At 34.1% G+C, this 15,623-nt stretch overlaps 2 protein-coding genes across 4 annotated transcripts in view; one reads left to right on the forward strand and one right to left on the reverse strand.

The window, feature by feature from the left end:
- LOC149806095 (uncharacterized) lies at positions 1-5,108 on the reverse strand. Of its 2 annotated transcripts, none has more exons than XM_089950972.1 (2): positions 4,966-5,108; positions 1-992 (listed from the first exon to the last, which is right to left on the reverse strand). In XM_089950972.1, the coding sequence occupies exons 1-2, from the start codon at positions 5,034-5,036 to the stop codon at positions 602-604; spliced, it is 462 nt and encodes a 153-aa protein (XP_089807098.1). In that variant the 5' UTR covers positions 5,037-5,108; the 3' UTR covers positions 1-601. The 2 variants fall into 2 exon arrangements, with proteins under 2 accessions (XP_089807098.1, XP_089807097.1); XM_089950971.1 differs by lacking the exon at positions 4,966-5,108 and adding an exon at positions 4,808-4,959.
- Positions 5,109-5,246: 138 nt separating this feature from the next.
- Positions 5,247-15,623, forward strand: part of LOC149806096 (DNA topoisomerase 3-alpha-like) — a 103,601-nt gene continuing 93,224 nt past the window's right edge. Inside the window, exons 1-2 of one of the 2 annotated variants that reach the window (XM_089950974.1) lie at positions 5,247-5,496; positions 13,007-13,140. In XM_089950974.1, the coding sequence (XP_089807100.1) occupies positions 5,344-5,496; positions 13,007-13,140 (287 nt within the window). In that variant the 5' untranslated portion in view covers positions 5,247-5,343. The remainder of the gene's footprint in view (positions 5,497-13,006; positions 13,141-15,623) is intronic. The other variant, XM_089950975.1, reaches the window with a different exon arrangement.

Raw genomic sequence — 15,623 nt, forward strand, 5'->3', positions numbered from 1 at the left:
ATTTGTAGACCCATTTTATTGTTCACCTGTTTCATTGAGTTTGTATAATTTTAAGACAGTTCATGTCCAATAACAGGCTAAAAAAGCTGCACTGTTATGATTGTCCACCACTGGTTTTGGTACACTTCAGGCATACACCATAATCCATACATTGATTGTGGGTGATTATTCAAGTCCTACAGTTGGTACCTGTTTACAGCCCTATTCACTAAAATCCCAATGCTTTTCTCATGCTTACCTCCATGTGGAACACAAGATAGTAGTAATCTGAAATTCAATGCAATAACAATAAGCGGTTTCTGATTTATTTATAACATGTTCTAGTTTAAATTTCACAAATATATCATACAGATATTGGCTTCCTGTTACAACAGATGGATCTAGACCATCTCACAAAACCAATTTAAATTCACCTTAGTTAAAAATGTTCTTTATTTACAATATCTTTATGGATGCTATTTAACTGTCAGGCTAAAAGTGCATGTCCCTATACATTTCTTGGGGTTAAATTTGCAAAATTTGACAAGCAATTTAAAATGCATTAACTATGCATCAGAAGCCATCGGTAAAATAAACAATTGAGTTCTTGTGTTTTAAGTGGTTATACAGATCTGTTTGCTTGCTTTCCAGCCTGAATTTCATGCAGTCTAGCTTCCAGTTCACCAGATGGAATGTCGTGTGTTCTATTGTAATGAATTCTTTTCAAAATATCTTGTTCTTCCAAGTCAAACATCTTACTGGGCAAACTTTCATCAAGATGTTCATCCAGATCATTTTCTTCTCGAAGTATGAAAAAGTAGATCATAAACGCAACAAGACTAATCCACACACTAAACCCCTGATATGGCGGTGCTGATTCACGCATTACGACTTCTTCGTTTATCCTGCTCTGTGTCTTTCTAACTGACATGTATGGAAGTGGCTGGTCTCTGTCAATTGCATCATGTTCTCCAAGACAAATGGCATTACAGTGAAAGCTAGCTGCCTCTGTCCTGAAAGAATGAAAATCGTTTACATTATACATGCTTTATGTTACTTAATTATTCACAAGGCAGAGTCAACAGTATGGCTATGTATGCAGCTAAAATTTTGTATGCCCCTGGGCATACAGTGTGTACTTTTGTCCTGGCTGCTTCATGTGCTACAAATAGCATGGAGTTTACATTGTACTTGCTGCTGATGATATTTTCTGTGCTGACAAAGGATGGTATGGTTTTAAATTTGTAAGGTATGAATGGATTAAGCAGTTCTGAACTGTCACTGTGCCTGCAGGGCTTTGGAAATTGTCTTCAAAACAACAGCAAATGAGCTGCAAGAGTTACTCTTCACTTCTTATATTCTTACTAAAGAACTATGTACCTGATGCCAGTTCAATACAAAAATGTGTCAAACTCGTACAAATATGTTCTAATGCATGGCCCCATAGATAAAATTGAGTTCAACATTTTATCTGTTTGACAGTGTTATGCACACTCCAGATCATCAGTGTTTGTAAGACTTGGAACTAGATTAATTCATGTTAACAATGAAACAAAAAGATGCTTTAGGTATTTCTTTAAGTATGCAATTACCTTTCACAAGATGAAGAATTCCAACAATCTCAATTTCCACCAATTCAGGTACTATGTAAACGACTTAGTCAAACCTCCACTACATAGAGCTAATAAGAGAAGACCTCTTAAATATCCCAAGAACTACTCAAACTACTAAGTAGTCATAAAAAGCACTTGTTATGGGTAAAAATAATTTTTCCCATGATACCAGCAATTCCAAAATCAACACAAAGACATCGGTTTATATGCAACATGTTAAAACTGCAAGCATCATCTGTGGGAGTTTTATTGGTTTTTGATTCATCATCATCATCACAAAAATCCAGTCTTGTCATAAAAGAATCTGAATTGCTTTTATAAGCATTATGTTATGGCTGGATATTCTGAATTTCGTGGCAATATTATGATCCCAGTTAAGTCACTGATTCTACATACATCAGTGATGAGTAATCATCTCTTAGATTTCTCTGTGTTCATACCACTGAATGCAAGCAAAAGTGCAATTCATGTGACTAGAATCATATGGACAAAAATGCAGTTCTACTAGTTCTGGTTAAAAAAAATAATTGATTTTCATATAGCTTTTATTCTTTTAGACCATGAAATTTTGCTTAAAAAGATGGAAAATCATTCAATACGATGAAATCTCCCTAAACTGGTTTACTTCATTCTTGACTGATAGAGTGCAAAATGTTCTTTAATGGTGAACTTTATATGAAAGTCAAAATATTAATTGTGGAGTACCACAGGGTTCTATCCATGGACCTGTGTTATTCATTGTATTTATAAATGTCTTACCTCTTTAGAATGGGGATTCAATTTCTTCCACTTACCTACACTGAGTCATGTAAAACATAAATTGTACTCGTGAATAATTTACAAGATGCTCTTGACATACTTGAAGTATGGTGCAAGGAAAAGAGGATAATTATAATCACAGAAAAAACTAACAAAACCCTCCTAGTTACAATAAAACAAAAATGAACATGACTAGACAAACTCAAAGTTCTATCTGGCAATGTGAACCTTAAGGCAAAAAGTGTTTCTGGTTGGCCAAATGTTCCTGTTTCTCAAAGTGACAAAACAGAAAATCACATTAAGAGTTTATTTAAATAATAACAAAAAATAAAACATGACCTGCTTACTCTTATGTTAAAATCAGTGCAATAGAACACCCATTTTTTCTTGGCCTAATATGACATCTCATGATAAAATTCTTGGTTTATTTCAACCTAACAATCTGGGGCCCCGTGTGGCCTTGTAACTTATGGCAAAAAAGAGTTGTAAGACAGGTATGCTACAATAATTTTTTGGTACCCAAATTTAATTCATGTTGTGCTTTATGATGAATTATTTTTTTTTAGGAAAAAAATATACAAAATATAGACTCTACCTACTCTGATGTCTTTCTTCGAATAAATTCAAATTCTCACACAAGCAAATGGACATGTTTTAAGTTCTTGTGACCTACATCACAGTTGTTTGAAATGTGATGGAAGTTGGGAATGCTGAAATTGGCTGAAAGGATGCTACATATCTTGAATGACACGAAACTATCTAAACACTTTCTTCAATACATGTATTAGTATGTTTTTATTAGATTTGTTAAAGAACATACTTCAACCTAATCAGATTTTGGCATAAATGGCTTCCATTGCATTCCATCCAGCTGAAGGGATCATGAAAATGTGTCCATTTGCAACTGTCAAATTTTGATTCCTTAACACATTAACCCCTGCTGCCTCGATAGCTCATCATAGTTTACCTCCCTCATCTCCCGAGTGCCTCGATAATGTGGCCGAGTTTACCTAGCTTGTATCCTGGGTGCCAGGTTTGAGTGGCAGTATTTGTCTAGGCCTGTATCCCGCACCATTGGTTGATTTGAAGCCATTTCCTAATTATGCAGGCAGTTTAACCAATAAAATTTTAGCTTACATAGTTAGAATGAACACTGCTGAACAAAGGGAGAAAAAAAAACTGATTTCGTTAGCAGCAGAAATAGTGAAAATATATAGATCTGAAAATGATGCAAATTGACGAGAATCAGCCACTGGGAGCAGACTTTTACTTGACAGACACTGATAGAGAATTTTCAGGATTTTAATCAGACAAGATTGATAAGTGACATCGAAATAGCTACTGGAGATAACAGTGGTAGTGATGAGAATGTTGAAGAGGATGGAGAAGAAGAAATTGAAAGAAGAGCTGATTGATGGATCGTAAATGATAAAACACACATTGACAAGAGGCTATATACAGGACCAACACCAGGGCCAACAACGGATTTAGACCCTGATGCAAATAAATTTAATTTTTGGAGCTTTTTTTTCTTTTGAAGAATTGTTAAATAAATGTTTGGGAAATAAATGTTAGCATGAGTGATCATAATTCAATGTTTGTTAAGTATTTTATTAGTTGTTAAATTTTCAGTAAGAATTCTAAGGAAGAAAGGTAAGTAAAGAGCAAGGAAAATATGCCCATTTGTGTACAGTATTTACAGGATGTTAAGTTTACAAGAGAGATGACAAGTGGAATTCCTGTGTACATAAAAAAGAATTTATTTTGTGTTGATGCTGTTAATAATTCTGTGTGAATTCATAATGGATTTTATAGATTATTCATGGGAAGAGAAGCAAATTGGCAAGTACATCATTTGTTTTCACATTCATGCATGAGTTTTATTTCTGCATGTAGCATGAAATTTATACCATTATGTATGTAATTTTACTGAGAACTGATGTGCCAAATTTCAGCTTAATTAAATGAATACAAATAAAATAATAACAAATTTATTGCAAGTAGCCCACTCTATAAAAATCTGCAAGCCAAGTGCTGTCAGCAAGTCTCAGGGATATAGGCACTGGTAAGGCTAACACTGCTCTAGGTGATCTCTTTAAGTATGCTGTATGGGATTGCCTAGCTGTTTAGCTCGGGGGTTAATGTGTTAAAGACAGCAAAGTATAATCAATTAGATTTAAATTTGTGGAAGAGTGTAAATATGGGCTGCCAAGTGCGTGAGATATTCCTGAAAATATTACCTCTCGGTCTCCTGTCAGTCGACTTGGGAACATGCTACACAAGGTCGTTATTGTGGGAGTAAGACGTAGTACCAAAACAAACCAAAAATATCTCATGATACGTTTTACATTATAGGACTAATGACCAATATGACGTTTACTATAAAAATCGACAGTTATTTATTGCTTAATAACAATAAGTGTTACTCAGACATACAAGAATAACAAAATACAAACCTGACTGAGGTGATTTCTAAATTAAATTTGTTATGGACCGAATCTGTAACTTGTGTAAGGAGTACGACTTTCATAAATATGTGGTCACGCTAAACCATTATCATGATTGAATATCAACGTGCTATTAATTGGTCCTATGTACTGTAAGCGCTAATTACCGTCTCACAGCTGCACTGAATATATTTCGGCCAATATTTCTCAAGTTCACTCCTAGTAGTCGACATGCCATCTTATGTAAATACCGCACTTAGTTCTACTAAACGTTTGCGACATTTATGTAAGAACTCATTTCTATTTTTAGACAAATGGGTAATATTAATGAATTCTAATATCATTTTTTCATTATAAATTGTTTAAGTTTGTTTTAAAAATTGCAGGTTAAACTTTCGGTTTGGCATTCGTCGTAAAAGTTGCAATTATGACCTTGACCTTTGACAAGATGGCGCCGAATTCGTTTCACATTTCCCAAATCTCATGTGTGGTGTATCTGGATAAAGCCAGCGATCCCAACGATGAATGATAATTATGCTTTATAGATGGGTTATATTTCGTTGATCAATGGTGTTATTAAAAGAAGATTTTCGTTATCTTTCATAAAATTCGAGATGGTGCGAATTCTAAATGTCGGAGAAAAGAACGATGCAGCAAAGTCAATTGCCGATATAATGTCAGGAGGAAGATACCGTAAGGTAGTAGACTTGAATATGATGAATTGTAGAGCTGGTATCGTCAGCCATATTATAACACGATAGTACTGAACACATAAAAAGACAATATACCCACGTAAATCCGTCAGATGGTGTAATCAGTAATTTTTTAAAGGGCAGTATTCGCTATCATCCCGGGACGGTTATGTGTTCCCTCTTACGGTCTACCTCCGGGTCCATCGAAACATCCGAAAACACGCCAAAACTTCGAGACATCCCAAGCACTCGAATCACCCCAAACGCCTCTCGTTACATATATAAAGGAATAAAGCAAAAAATAATTTGTATAATATTTATCCAGACCAATCCAGCTGAGAAAACAATGTACTAGTAGTTTTTCTCAATGATTTTCTCTCTGAGAATTGCTTATCACAACTAGTAAAAGATGTTTTCTCAGAAAGATTTATACATTTTTAAGAAGCCAGTCCAGAACTTTCATAAAGCCACCAAAAGGCTTGACAAATTTTATTATCCTAAAATGTAACATTCATTGCTCTCTGTGAAGATTAATTTTCTGGTTCAGTTTGTGGTCACTTGGCTGTTTGTGTGCTTTTTCTGACTTTCATAGCAAGTATATGGACATAAAATCATTGTGACATAATGAGACGATATCAGCAGACTTTATAACTTGTTTATGAAAAGGAGCTGAATGGTAAAAGGTTTTTCAAATGTTTTTTTTATATCATTGACATTTGGAGAAAAATCCCTCTCCTCCGTTTAGTAAAAGTTTAAGATAAAGCATACAACTTACAAGGTCATTTTTCCCTCTAGTGATCATAGACCAGAAGAACGTTTGTTGTTTTCTGTTCATCTGTTGCTGCTCTTCCTAAAGTACATATATGTATATGTATGTATATATATATATATATATATATATATATATATATATATATATGCAATACTTAGACGATTGCCGTTAAACTTTAAACATGCATTTATCCCAAGGTCTGATTGACCCACATGAAAATGTAAATGCTCAGACATCCAGAATGATCATCATGGCAGCGATATTGTAAAGCATGTTCCTACTTCTGAACAGAAAGTGATGTTGACATGAGGGTTGTATCAGAAGACTTCATATACCGTATTTTCCGTCCTATAGGTCGATGCGGAGTATAAGTCAAATTGACCAATTTTGTAAATTTTCCATCCTACGTCCATATATAAGTCAATTCGGAGTATAAGACGAGGCCAGGTCAATAACTTGGCTTTGTATTTTATACTAGTAACTTCCGGTTGCATGAATATTGATGGTATCGTTGTATGATATTCCATATTACCGGCAATCGTGAAATTGCATTACCGATGCTAACATGCTTGTGATTTTACTTCTGAACTGCTATATTTTGTTATCAATTGACTAGGGCTGTCAACGGGTACTCGGGTACCCGACCGTATTGAAAAACCCGGGTATTGAAACGTAAACGCGGGTACCCGTAAAAAAAATCGCCACACTCGCCAACCACTTCAAACAGGTGTGACAGCTATGGCTTTAATTAGAAACCAGATCCCTGCTTAATATAAATAAACAATACATCAGAGAGTCTGTTTGGATTAATAAAATTCATTGGCATTGTGCAACAGGACAAACCGTTATCCCCGAGGCATTATATACCAAGGTTAAAACATAGCATTGTTCTACAGGTAATAAACCTCTTTGTAGACGATAACTATTGATTGTGGGTGCTAAATGATCGGTACATTGCGTGCTCTTTTAATGAAATCCAGATGGATACCTTTGATTTCCGAACACACAAGAAATCCCACAATTTATATTATGAACAATTATCTCCTAGACACCTTGAAATCTTCGTACACACAAACACACACACACACACACACAAAGATGGTTTTTACGCATTACTCTTGACATGTGGTAAAGCTGCTTTACACGCATGCGTGGGTAATTCAAATCTGTGGTCAAAAGCCGATGAATAAACGTGGTCTGTTCTAACAAGGACTTATACTTTAAAAAAAGGTGAGTGTTCTAAAGGATTTAACGCGGCTGATCACAGTGATCATTAAAAGTTGGATTATACCTACCATCTGTGTACAAAGGTCATTCTAAATAAATTTATTAATTAATAGCGTGCGGTCAGATCATTCGCAGCTACATCGGTGCGGACGCATCAGACCGAGTAGTGCATTACACGGTTAGCCTCTATCGCCATATAAAATATTAAAGAAATGGGGATAACAATTAGTTGGTCTACGGTTGTACATGTCATTCATGTGCTAACGGGTACCCGGGTACCCGTTAAATTTCGCAACGGGTACCCGGGTTGGTTTTTCGTGATTTTTGACAGCCCTACAATTGACACAGCTGAATAAACAGTACATGCTTGTTTTATTATAATTGAAAGCATATCCATGTTGTAGTTCATTTTATTACCTGTAGTTACGAACATAACTTATACAAACTTGCCATTTTCTATCGTAAGTTTGAAAGTCACGGACTCCGTTAAATCGATTCGTATATATATATATATATATATATATATACATATACATATACTATTTTTTAAGTGTTTGTTCTGTTTGGACTTGGATATAATTAACATTTTATTACTAATCTATTCAATGATATACGCCACTATTATCTTTATCGGCAAGTTCGAATACAAAGTAATGGGTATGATCTCTTGTCCTTATAACAAATTTTGTATGGACAATGACTTCAATAAAATGTTGACAGATTTTCATTTCCCTAAAAAAAGCCTCATTTCCCTACTTGCAGCCTCGCTGATTTGACCTATTCTGTTGATTCTTGCCCTCAATCTATTTTCAGTTATAACAAAAGCGCCAAGCATGTTTAATTACCATGTAAATAACACTGCATAGCCATGTGGTTGTTGTGACAATGTACATCGTAATTAAAACAAGAATGAATTGTTGATTTAGAGGTGTTTATTGATAATGGAATATAGTAGGCTCGTAATACATGAGGATTATCACAATCGTCAGGTAACTCAAAATACCGTCTTTTTTCTCTTTGCAAAAGCTACAAATAAAGACCGCCCTGAAGAAAAGAACGATCTTGTACACGGACAATTTTTTTCATCTCTCACTCTTTCTCTCGTGCGCACACACACAAGCACGCGCGCGCTCACAATATATCTGATTTTAGTTTAGTTTAAACCATATTTGTTTTAATTATGATATCCATTGCAATAAGAGCCACGTGGCTGTGCATGCTGTGATTATTCCTTCCAGTTGAAATCAGTCTTGAGTGCAAGATTCAACAGATGAGAACTTTATAAGTTCCAGCTTAAAAGCCGCTGTGTAAGACTTGCGTGATTTGACGGGAGGCATTGTTAGATAAGTTATATGATTTGTACGGGGATATTTATATGAATGATTATGACTGAAAAGATTGATCAAAATATACCGAACTCATTAAAATGTGCCTGTACTATGGCAATGAAAACAATGCCCATGGCTAAATTCATTATTTACATCTAGAGAAGGGAGTGGGCATCATTTCCTGTTGTACTTAATCCCATTGATATTAAAAACAGGTAGCGTAATTGATGCGGATTAATGATAAAGAACAATGGGGAACCGGCAATATGGTAACTAGTATCGGTAGCTAAAGCCAATATCAGGGTCTAAACAATTGCGGCAACTGGCTTTGATTGTTGTTGGAAACCAAAGACCAATTTATCAACAACCGGTATAATCAAAGAGAGACACCGAATCGTCAGCTGGTTAAGAATGAATATAGGTGAAGTGTTGACATTACAATTTGCTTTAAACTGAATTGTGAAACTAAAAATCATGGATCACTGATGATCTATGAGTACTGGTAGTCCATCTATATATCTGATTTTAGTGTAGTTTAAACCTAATTTATTTGTGAAACTTTGTCAAATACAATTAGAAACATATGATTTGGGGGATTCAGTAGAATGCATGATCTACATTATTTTATAAATAATCATAGAACGCTCGAGTTAATATGGATTACATCCCTTTGTAGGATCAATTGGATCAATCAAAAAGCTATGCCGGTAATTGCTCACGTGTGTCCAACATTATACTGGAAAATCAAATATTAATGGACCATTTATTTCATATCTTTTTTTTTAGGAACAAACAATATGCTTTGAATTAGTACAGTACACTATAGAGTATAGACCGTAAGTGTGGTAAGCGGCCCGGTGAAGTTTTTACTGGTACGGTAAATTGTTTTCTTTTATTTTATGTTTGAGAAATAAGAAAAAACACGCAGAATGCAAAATAAATAGTGACAAAACTTACAAATATAAACGCAGTCATATTAGTTTATGACAATTTATTGACATAGTAATTTAACATGAATTTGTACTTCTATGTGACCTGTTTTCGATTATGCCGATTATAGAGCAATGTCAATAGCATACCGGATACTGTAATCCATATATAAGTTGATGCAATTTCAATGACACAATCCATATATAAGTCGATTTGGAGTATAAGACGAAGACTGAACTTTCAAGTCAAAAAGTATCGACTTATATGCCGGAAAATACAGTAATATGTAGTTGGTTCTAAATGAAAATGATGTCAATCTGACCACCAGTATGGTTGTCATGACCACCGTCTTCAAAATCTTGACATCTTATCATTGCTTCTCCTGAATGGATCATCATTTCAACATGGGCTTTTCACCAAAAGACTTCTTAAGAAATTGAGTTGGTATTAAATAAAAATAGTTTAGCTCATATATCCTATATGGCCATCATCATGGTCATCTTGAAAATGTTTTTGCTAATCATCCAGAAAGAATGATCATTTCACCCAAATACTTCTTATGATATCTAGATAGGCCCAAATATAAATGATGCAGATCTTTTATGTAATCAGTGTTTCCCTTTACCCTCATTTGCACTTCAGAGACCCCCAAATTTTTAATTTGACCCCCAGTTTTGATACCAAAGTTTATTTTTTACTCAGTCTGACCCCCAGTTTTGACACGAAGGAGATTTTTGACTCTCAGTCTTGTACCCCTAGGGTATACACTGGTAATATAGCTAGCACAGATGCCATTACAGGGCTTGAATTTAACACCCAAAAAAAAAATTTTGTAGCCAGAAGGACTAGTGTACTGGGAAATTTACTAGTCCCATCCACAAAACAGTGTCACACACTTGTATTGAGATTAACAACAATTTTATTTCATAAATAGGCATTATCAGCAGAATTCCATACACCAGTTACACTGCAAAACGTTCTTTTCCTCATCATAATTCAGCCATTTCTTATCTTTTCTCCATGTCTTCTGAAACTTTCGATTGTGCTTTTCCCTATCATAAGAATTATTCCTCTCTTTTATATCATTTTCATTCAACTTTTGCTTTTTTCCAGAGGCTAAACAAATTCTATAAAACGCCACATTTTGCCTGTCTTATAAGGCCGGAATTGTGCCTTGTTTTGAAATACAAGATGTTACAGTATAGCTGATGTGAATTATTTAAAGTAAGAAAAGGAATGGCACAGTGTCCTTTATATAAGAAAGTCTGAGCAAGAAACACGTTTCAAAACACGTGCCTTTGCTACCCCCCCCCCTTCCCCAATTAAATGGCCTCTCCCTAATAAAGACTTGACTTCAGCAGATGTTCTGCAGGATCAAAGCAGTGGCTATTATAAACACTGTTACAAAATATCAACATCAAAAGATTATGTTAGTTTCAGCTTGGAAAATGTGTGTTCCCATCAAACGAAGCCATCAGACTTGGCACGTTGTATTTAACAGCTCCAATTACGGTCTCATCATTAATAGCGAAGTTTGGTAATTGTTCCTAATTAATCAGACCTCAATGTATTGTTGAAATTAATAATAAGCGGGAAAATTTTCAGATCTTAGATGACCATGCTGAGAGATTTTAATTCCCAACAAATGTATGGCATTCAGCTTGGATATCTCCACCTGTAATTAATTATTTGTTCATTCTTGTATGGGAAAAAATATATAAACTATTCTTATTATCATAGAAAAAGTAGTTGTATGGAAAGGATGTGTCAGTAATGTAATCATAATAAATTGATCTAATTATTATAATTATTTCGATACAAACGTAAAATATGCAGTTTCCCGATTGTGACTGTTGGAGCATTTAGCTAGCAAGCAAAAAAAAACAAAACAACCTTAAACAAACAAACATGCAATATAATTTCTTTGAATAGTTGATGCCATGTTCTTTTGTGTGGTATAACGCTTTGTAGTTTGTTACTGTGGTCGCGTGAATAAAGTGTGATACCAGGTTATCTTTCATTTAATTCGCTATCAGATTAATTAGGATCAATTACCAAACTTCTGTTGTTAATGACGGGACCATAATTGGCGCTGTTAAGCGAAATGCACAAAATCAGATGGCTTCTTGTTATAGAAACACACATTTCCGAGGCAGAAATTGATGTTATCTTCTCATGCTAATATTTTATGACTGTGTTTACAACTTTCACTGCGTTGATTCTACAGAACATCTGCTTAAGTCAAGTCTGTATTAGGGAATGGCGTAAACAAACGCTGACTGTTGATAAACAAAACTTACTAGCCCATTGGACTAATAACATTATGAAAGTTACTTAAGTCCGACAGGAAATCTACTAGCCTTGGGCTAGCGGACTACTGCTGATTTTGAGCCCTGCATTATACAAATCTTGTTATAGCACAGAAACATCAAGGATGGTTTCAGCATTCAAACATTTACAGAGAAGAGATGATCTTATGGATTCCAAAACATTCTTTGAAGACAGTATACACGAGTCCTAAAAAGGGATTTCAGAAAGTGGTAAAGTATTGCTTTGGTCACAACATTGCTGGTTAAAAAATTATGAATGATTATTGAAACATTTTGGTACTCTACACTGGACCTTTTTGATTTAGCTATAACAGATCACAGTAAATGGTTGCCTTTTATTTCTAATAACATCATGTGTTTGGAATGACAGATTTGCATGAGAACTCCTTGTTCCTTTGGTTAAAAACCATGTTCTATTTCCTTTTGTTTGATGAATCACACCATATCATGAAAATAAATTATTTATAGTCTAAGTAGGTCATATAATATGGGTTAGATATAAATTGAACTCCACCTTTGAGAAAATACTGATGTAAGAGGAGTGTCACATAGAACTAGGTGCATTGTACAGAGCAACAAATGGACCTGGAAGAATGTGAGAATAGCAGTGGAAAGAGACTTTTCTAAATTTATCTAAGTTTCAACATATGCAGATGTCAAGAAATGAATGAAGAATAATCAATAAGAATGACGATAATGCAGTTTTCTTTATTTTTATTATATATAGGATATTCTTTAAACCTTAAATGATAGAACGTTCACACTGAAAATAATCTTGACCCTCAGTATGTAAACAAACCATCTTTGTTTGAAAAAATGGAGGAAAAAAATCATATTCATTCTGGGTTTTATATCGAGCAAAAGTATTCTTCTAGACATGTATTTTTATGATGGTTCTTTGCTACAGTTATCTTTTCTTTTATTTTTAGCGAGAAGGATTTTCAAGGTTTAACAAGATCTATGAATTTGAGTACGACATCCTCAACAACAATTGCACAATGACTATGACATCAGTTTCAGGACACCTGCTCAACCTTGAATTTGTTGGACAGTACAAAAAATGGTAAGACTTGGTTACTAAGCAACTACTAAATGCTCAACCTTGAATTTGTTGGACAGTACAAGAAATGGTGAGACTTGGTTACTAAGCAACTACTAAATGCTCAACCTTGAATTTGTTGGACAATACTAGAAATGGTGAGACTTGGTTACTTGAATTTGTTGGACAGTACAAGAAATAGCGAGGCTTGGTTACTAATCAACTACTAAATGCTCTGTCAATATTCAAAAAGAAAATTTTGGTTGAAGTAGGGATCAAAGCATCCTGTAGAATTTTCTTTGTTTATTTAATGAGTAATGTTTTGTGATTAAACATTTTAAGCAACACTGCATTCATTGTGGCTATTAATGAATTGAACAGAGTTCTTCCTAATGTATTATTAAGGTCACTTCCTTTCCATCGACTGTTAAGAGCCATGACTTGGAAACTGCTGAAATCTCCAGTCTGTATACAGTTGTAGAGCTTGAAATGTGAATTTGTATGTTCGTACAGTGTAATGTCACTAGCTTGTACTTTACTGTTTAAAATTTGAAACTTTTGTCATACAGCATATACATCATGAATCTAAGAAAATCGACATTTACATTTCTAAGCTGTTATCCATCATGGATGTGCACAGTGGGCTCTTATTGGACAGATTAAGTTTTGTTGCTTTTATTGGATAGTCACAACATTATAGTTATGTAATATTGAATATCCATTACATTGCATTGAACTTACCAGCTATATGAGCTACAGAAGATGTTACAGAACAATCTTTCTTAATCTGTGCACAATGGCTTTTACTATTCAAAGACTTGCCCGCTCAAATGCAGTGATTTGCATTGTGAGAGATGAAAGATAAATTTCTGAGCAAAGAATCCCATGGGAAATTTGAGGCTTTTCAGTGGTTTGGTAATTTTAATAACGATGGCTGATAGAGTCTGCTTTTGAATAAACAAAAGAAAGAGAAATTACATCTAAATATTTGCCATTTGTTTGGAGAAGAAAGGAGATATTGAAACAATCTTAACACGATTGCATGGACTATTAATTTATAAAAATAAGAAATATGGGAAATATTATTATCTATTTTCATTCCCCTAGTGATTTTACTGGATCATTTAACTTGAGTGTGGAAGATCTGTGCTTGCCTCAAAATATGACCCTCAAAATGGGTAAAATATGAGATGTTTTAACAAATTCATGTTATACATATTTTACAAATAAAGAACTTTTCTTTTCTTCTTATCTTTGTTGGGACTTTTAAAATCAGATGCCAATTATTAAAGTTGTCAAAAAGATGTTTGTAAATAGTACGTGGAAATAGATATGTAGACGAGGAAAAGAAGAAGGGTTTGAATGCAGATATTGGTAGAAGAGTTCATTTTGTTTTGTTGGTTTTAATGGCTATTGACTAAGCTTGTTACCACTTTTGAGGATATATTTTTTGTATAAGTAATGGAATATACACTTGAATCTGTGTGATCTTGGCCAAATTATGATATGACCTTGCTCTTGATAACTGCATTTGCTACCACTCTTGAGGCCATGTTTCTGATCTGTTTTGTTCATCATTGGAATATATGATTGTATCATTAAGAGCTTGGAAAAGTTTGATAGTCAGTGAAATCCATATATATTAATTCATTTATTTCTTATTTTGCAAACAGTATAGTGTCTGCCTTCTTTGCAGATGCATTGTCAAAAGCACTACATTTGTACAAATGTAAAGTTCTCATATTAGTACAGTGCAACCCCATTATAACGTGAATTAGGATATAACACGGTCTTGGCATGGCTTCCGAAATTTTGTATACTCATTTGCACATGAAAAAATATTTTTTGTTCAAAGTACATGAAATAGTGTATAAAAAATATATTATCATTATGGTGATGAGATCGTGTATGAATATGAATTTAATATGATCTTGGCATTCCTGAAATTTTAAATACATGTACATGTATTATTCTCGTACCTAGAAAAATACTTTTTTTAAAGTACGACAAATAGTGTGTAAAATATTTATTATCATTTTGGGGAAAGGTTCCTGTATGAATCCGAATATATTATGATCATGGCATAGCTTCTGAAATTTAACAATATCACCAGGTTCTTGAAGTTGTATGCCAAAATAAATATTATTGGAAATGTTACTTATTACTGGTTCATGAGTAAAGCCAGTAAGTCGTCTTTGTGATTGTCTTCCATTAATTTTGTATACAATCGTTGCTCAAACAATAGCCAACATGTACTTCTTCTTTAGCTGCATACACAACCAAGCAGCAGACAATGCACTGGTTAACCGTTGATAAAAGATTCTCACAGTTTAATAAACATCAAAAGACAAAAGATGCCAACATGTTTGCTGGACTTGGCGGTGTTATTAGACGCAATCAGTTGACCAGTAAATAATGTCCGCTTCATTAGCTGGAAATTGAAAGGATATAAAATTGTACATTCGTTCAGCTTTAAATTTTTAATATAAAAGTGACTCATAACCATT

Source organism: Sinohyriopsis cumingii, chromosome 2 (genome assembly GCF_028554795.1).
Source record: "Sinohyriopsis cumingii isolate HCF-2022 chromosome 2, ASM2855479v2, whole genome shotgun sequence".
In the NCBI taxonomy this organism is placed as follows: domain Eukaryota; kingdom Metazoa; phylum Mollusca; class Bivalvia; order Unionida; family Unionidae; genus Sinohyriopsis; species Sinohyriopsis cumingii.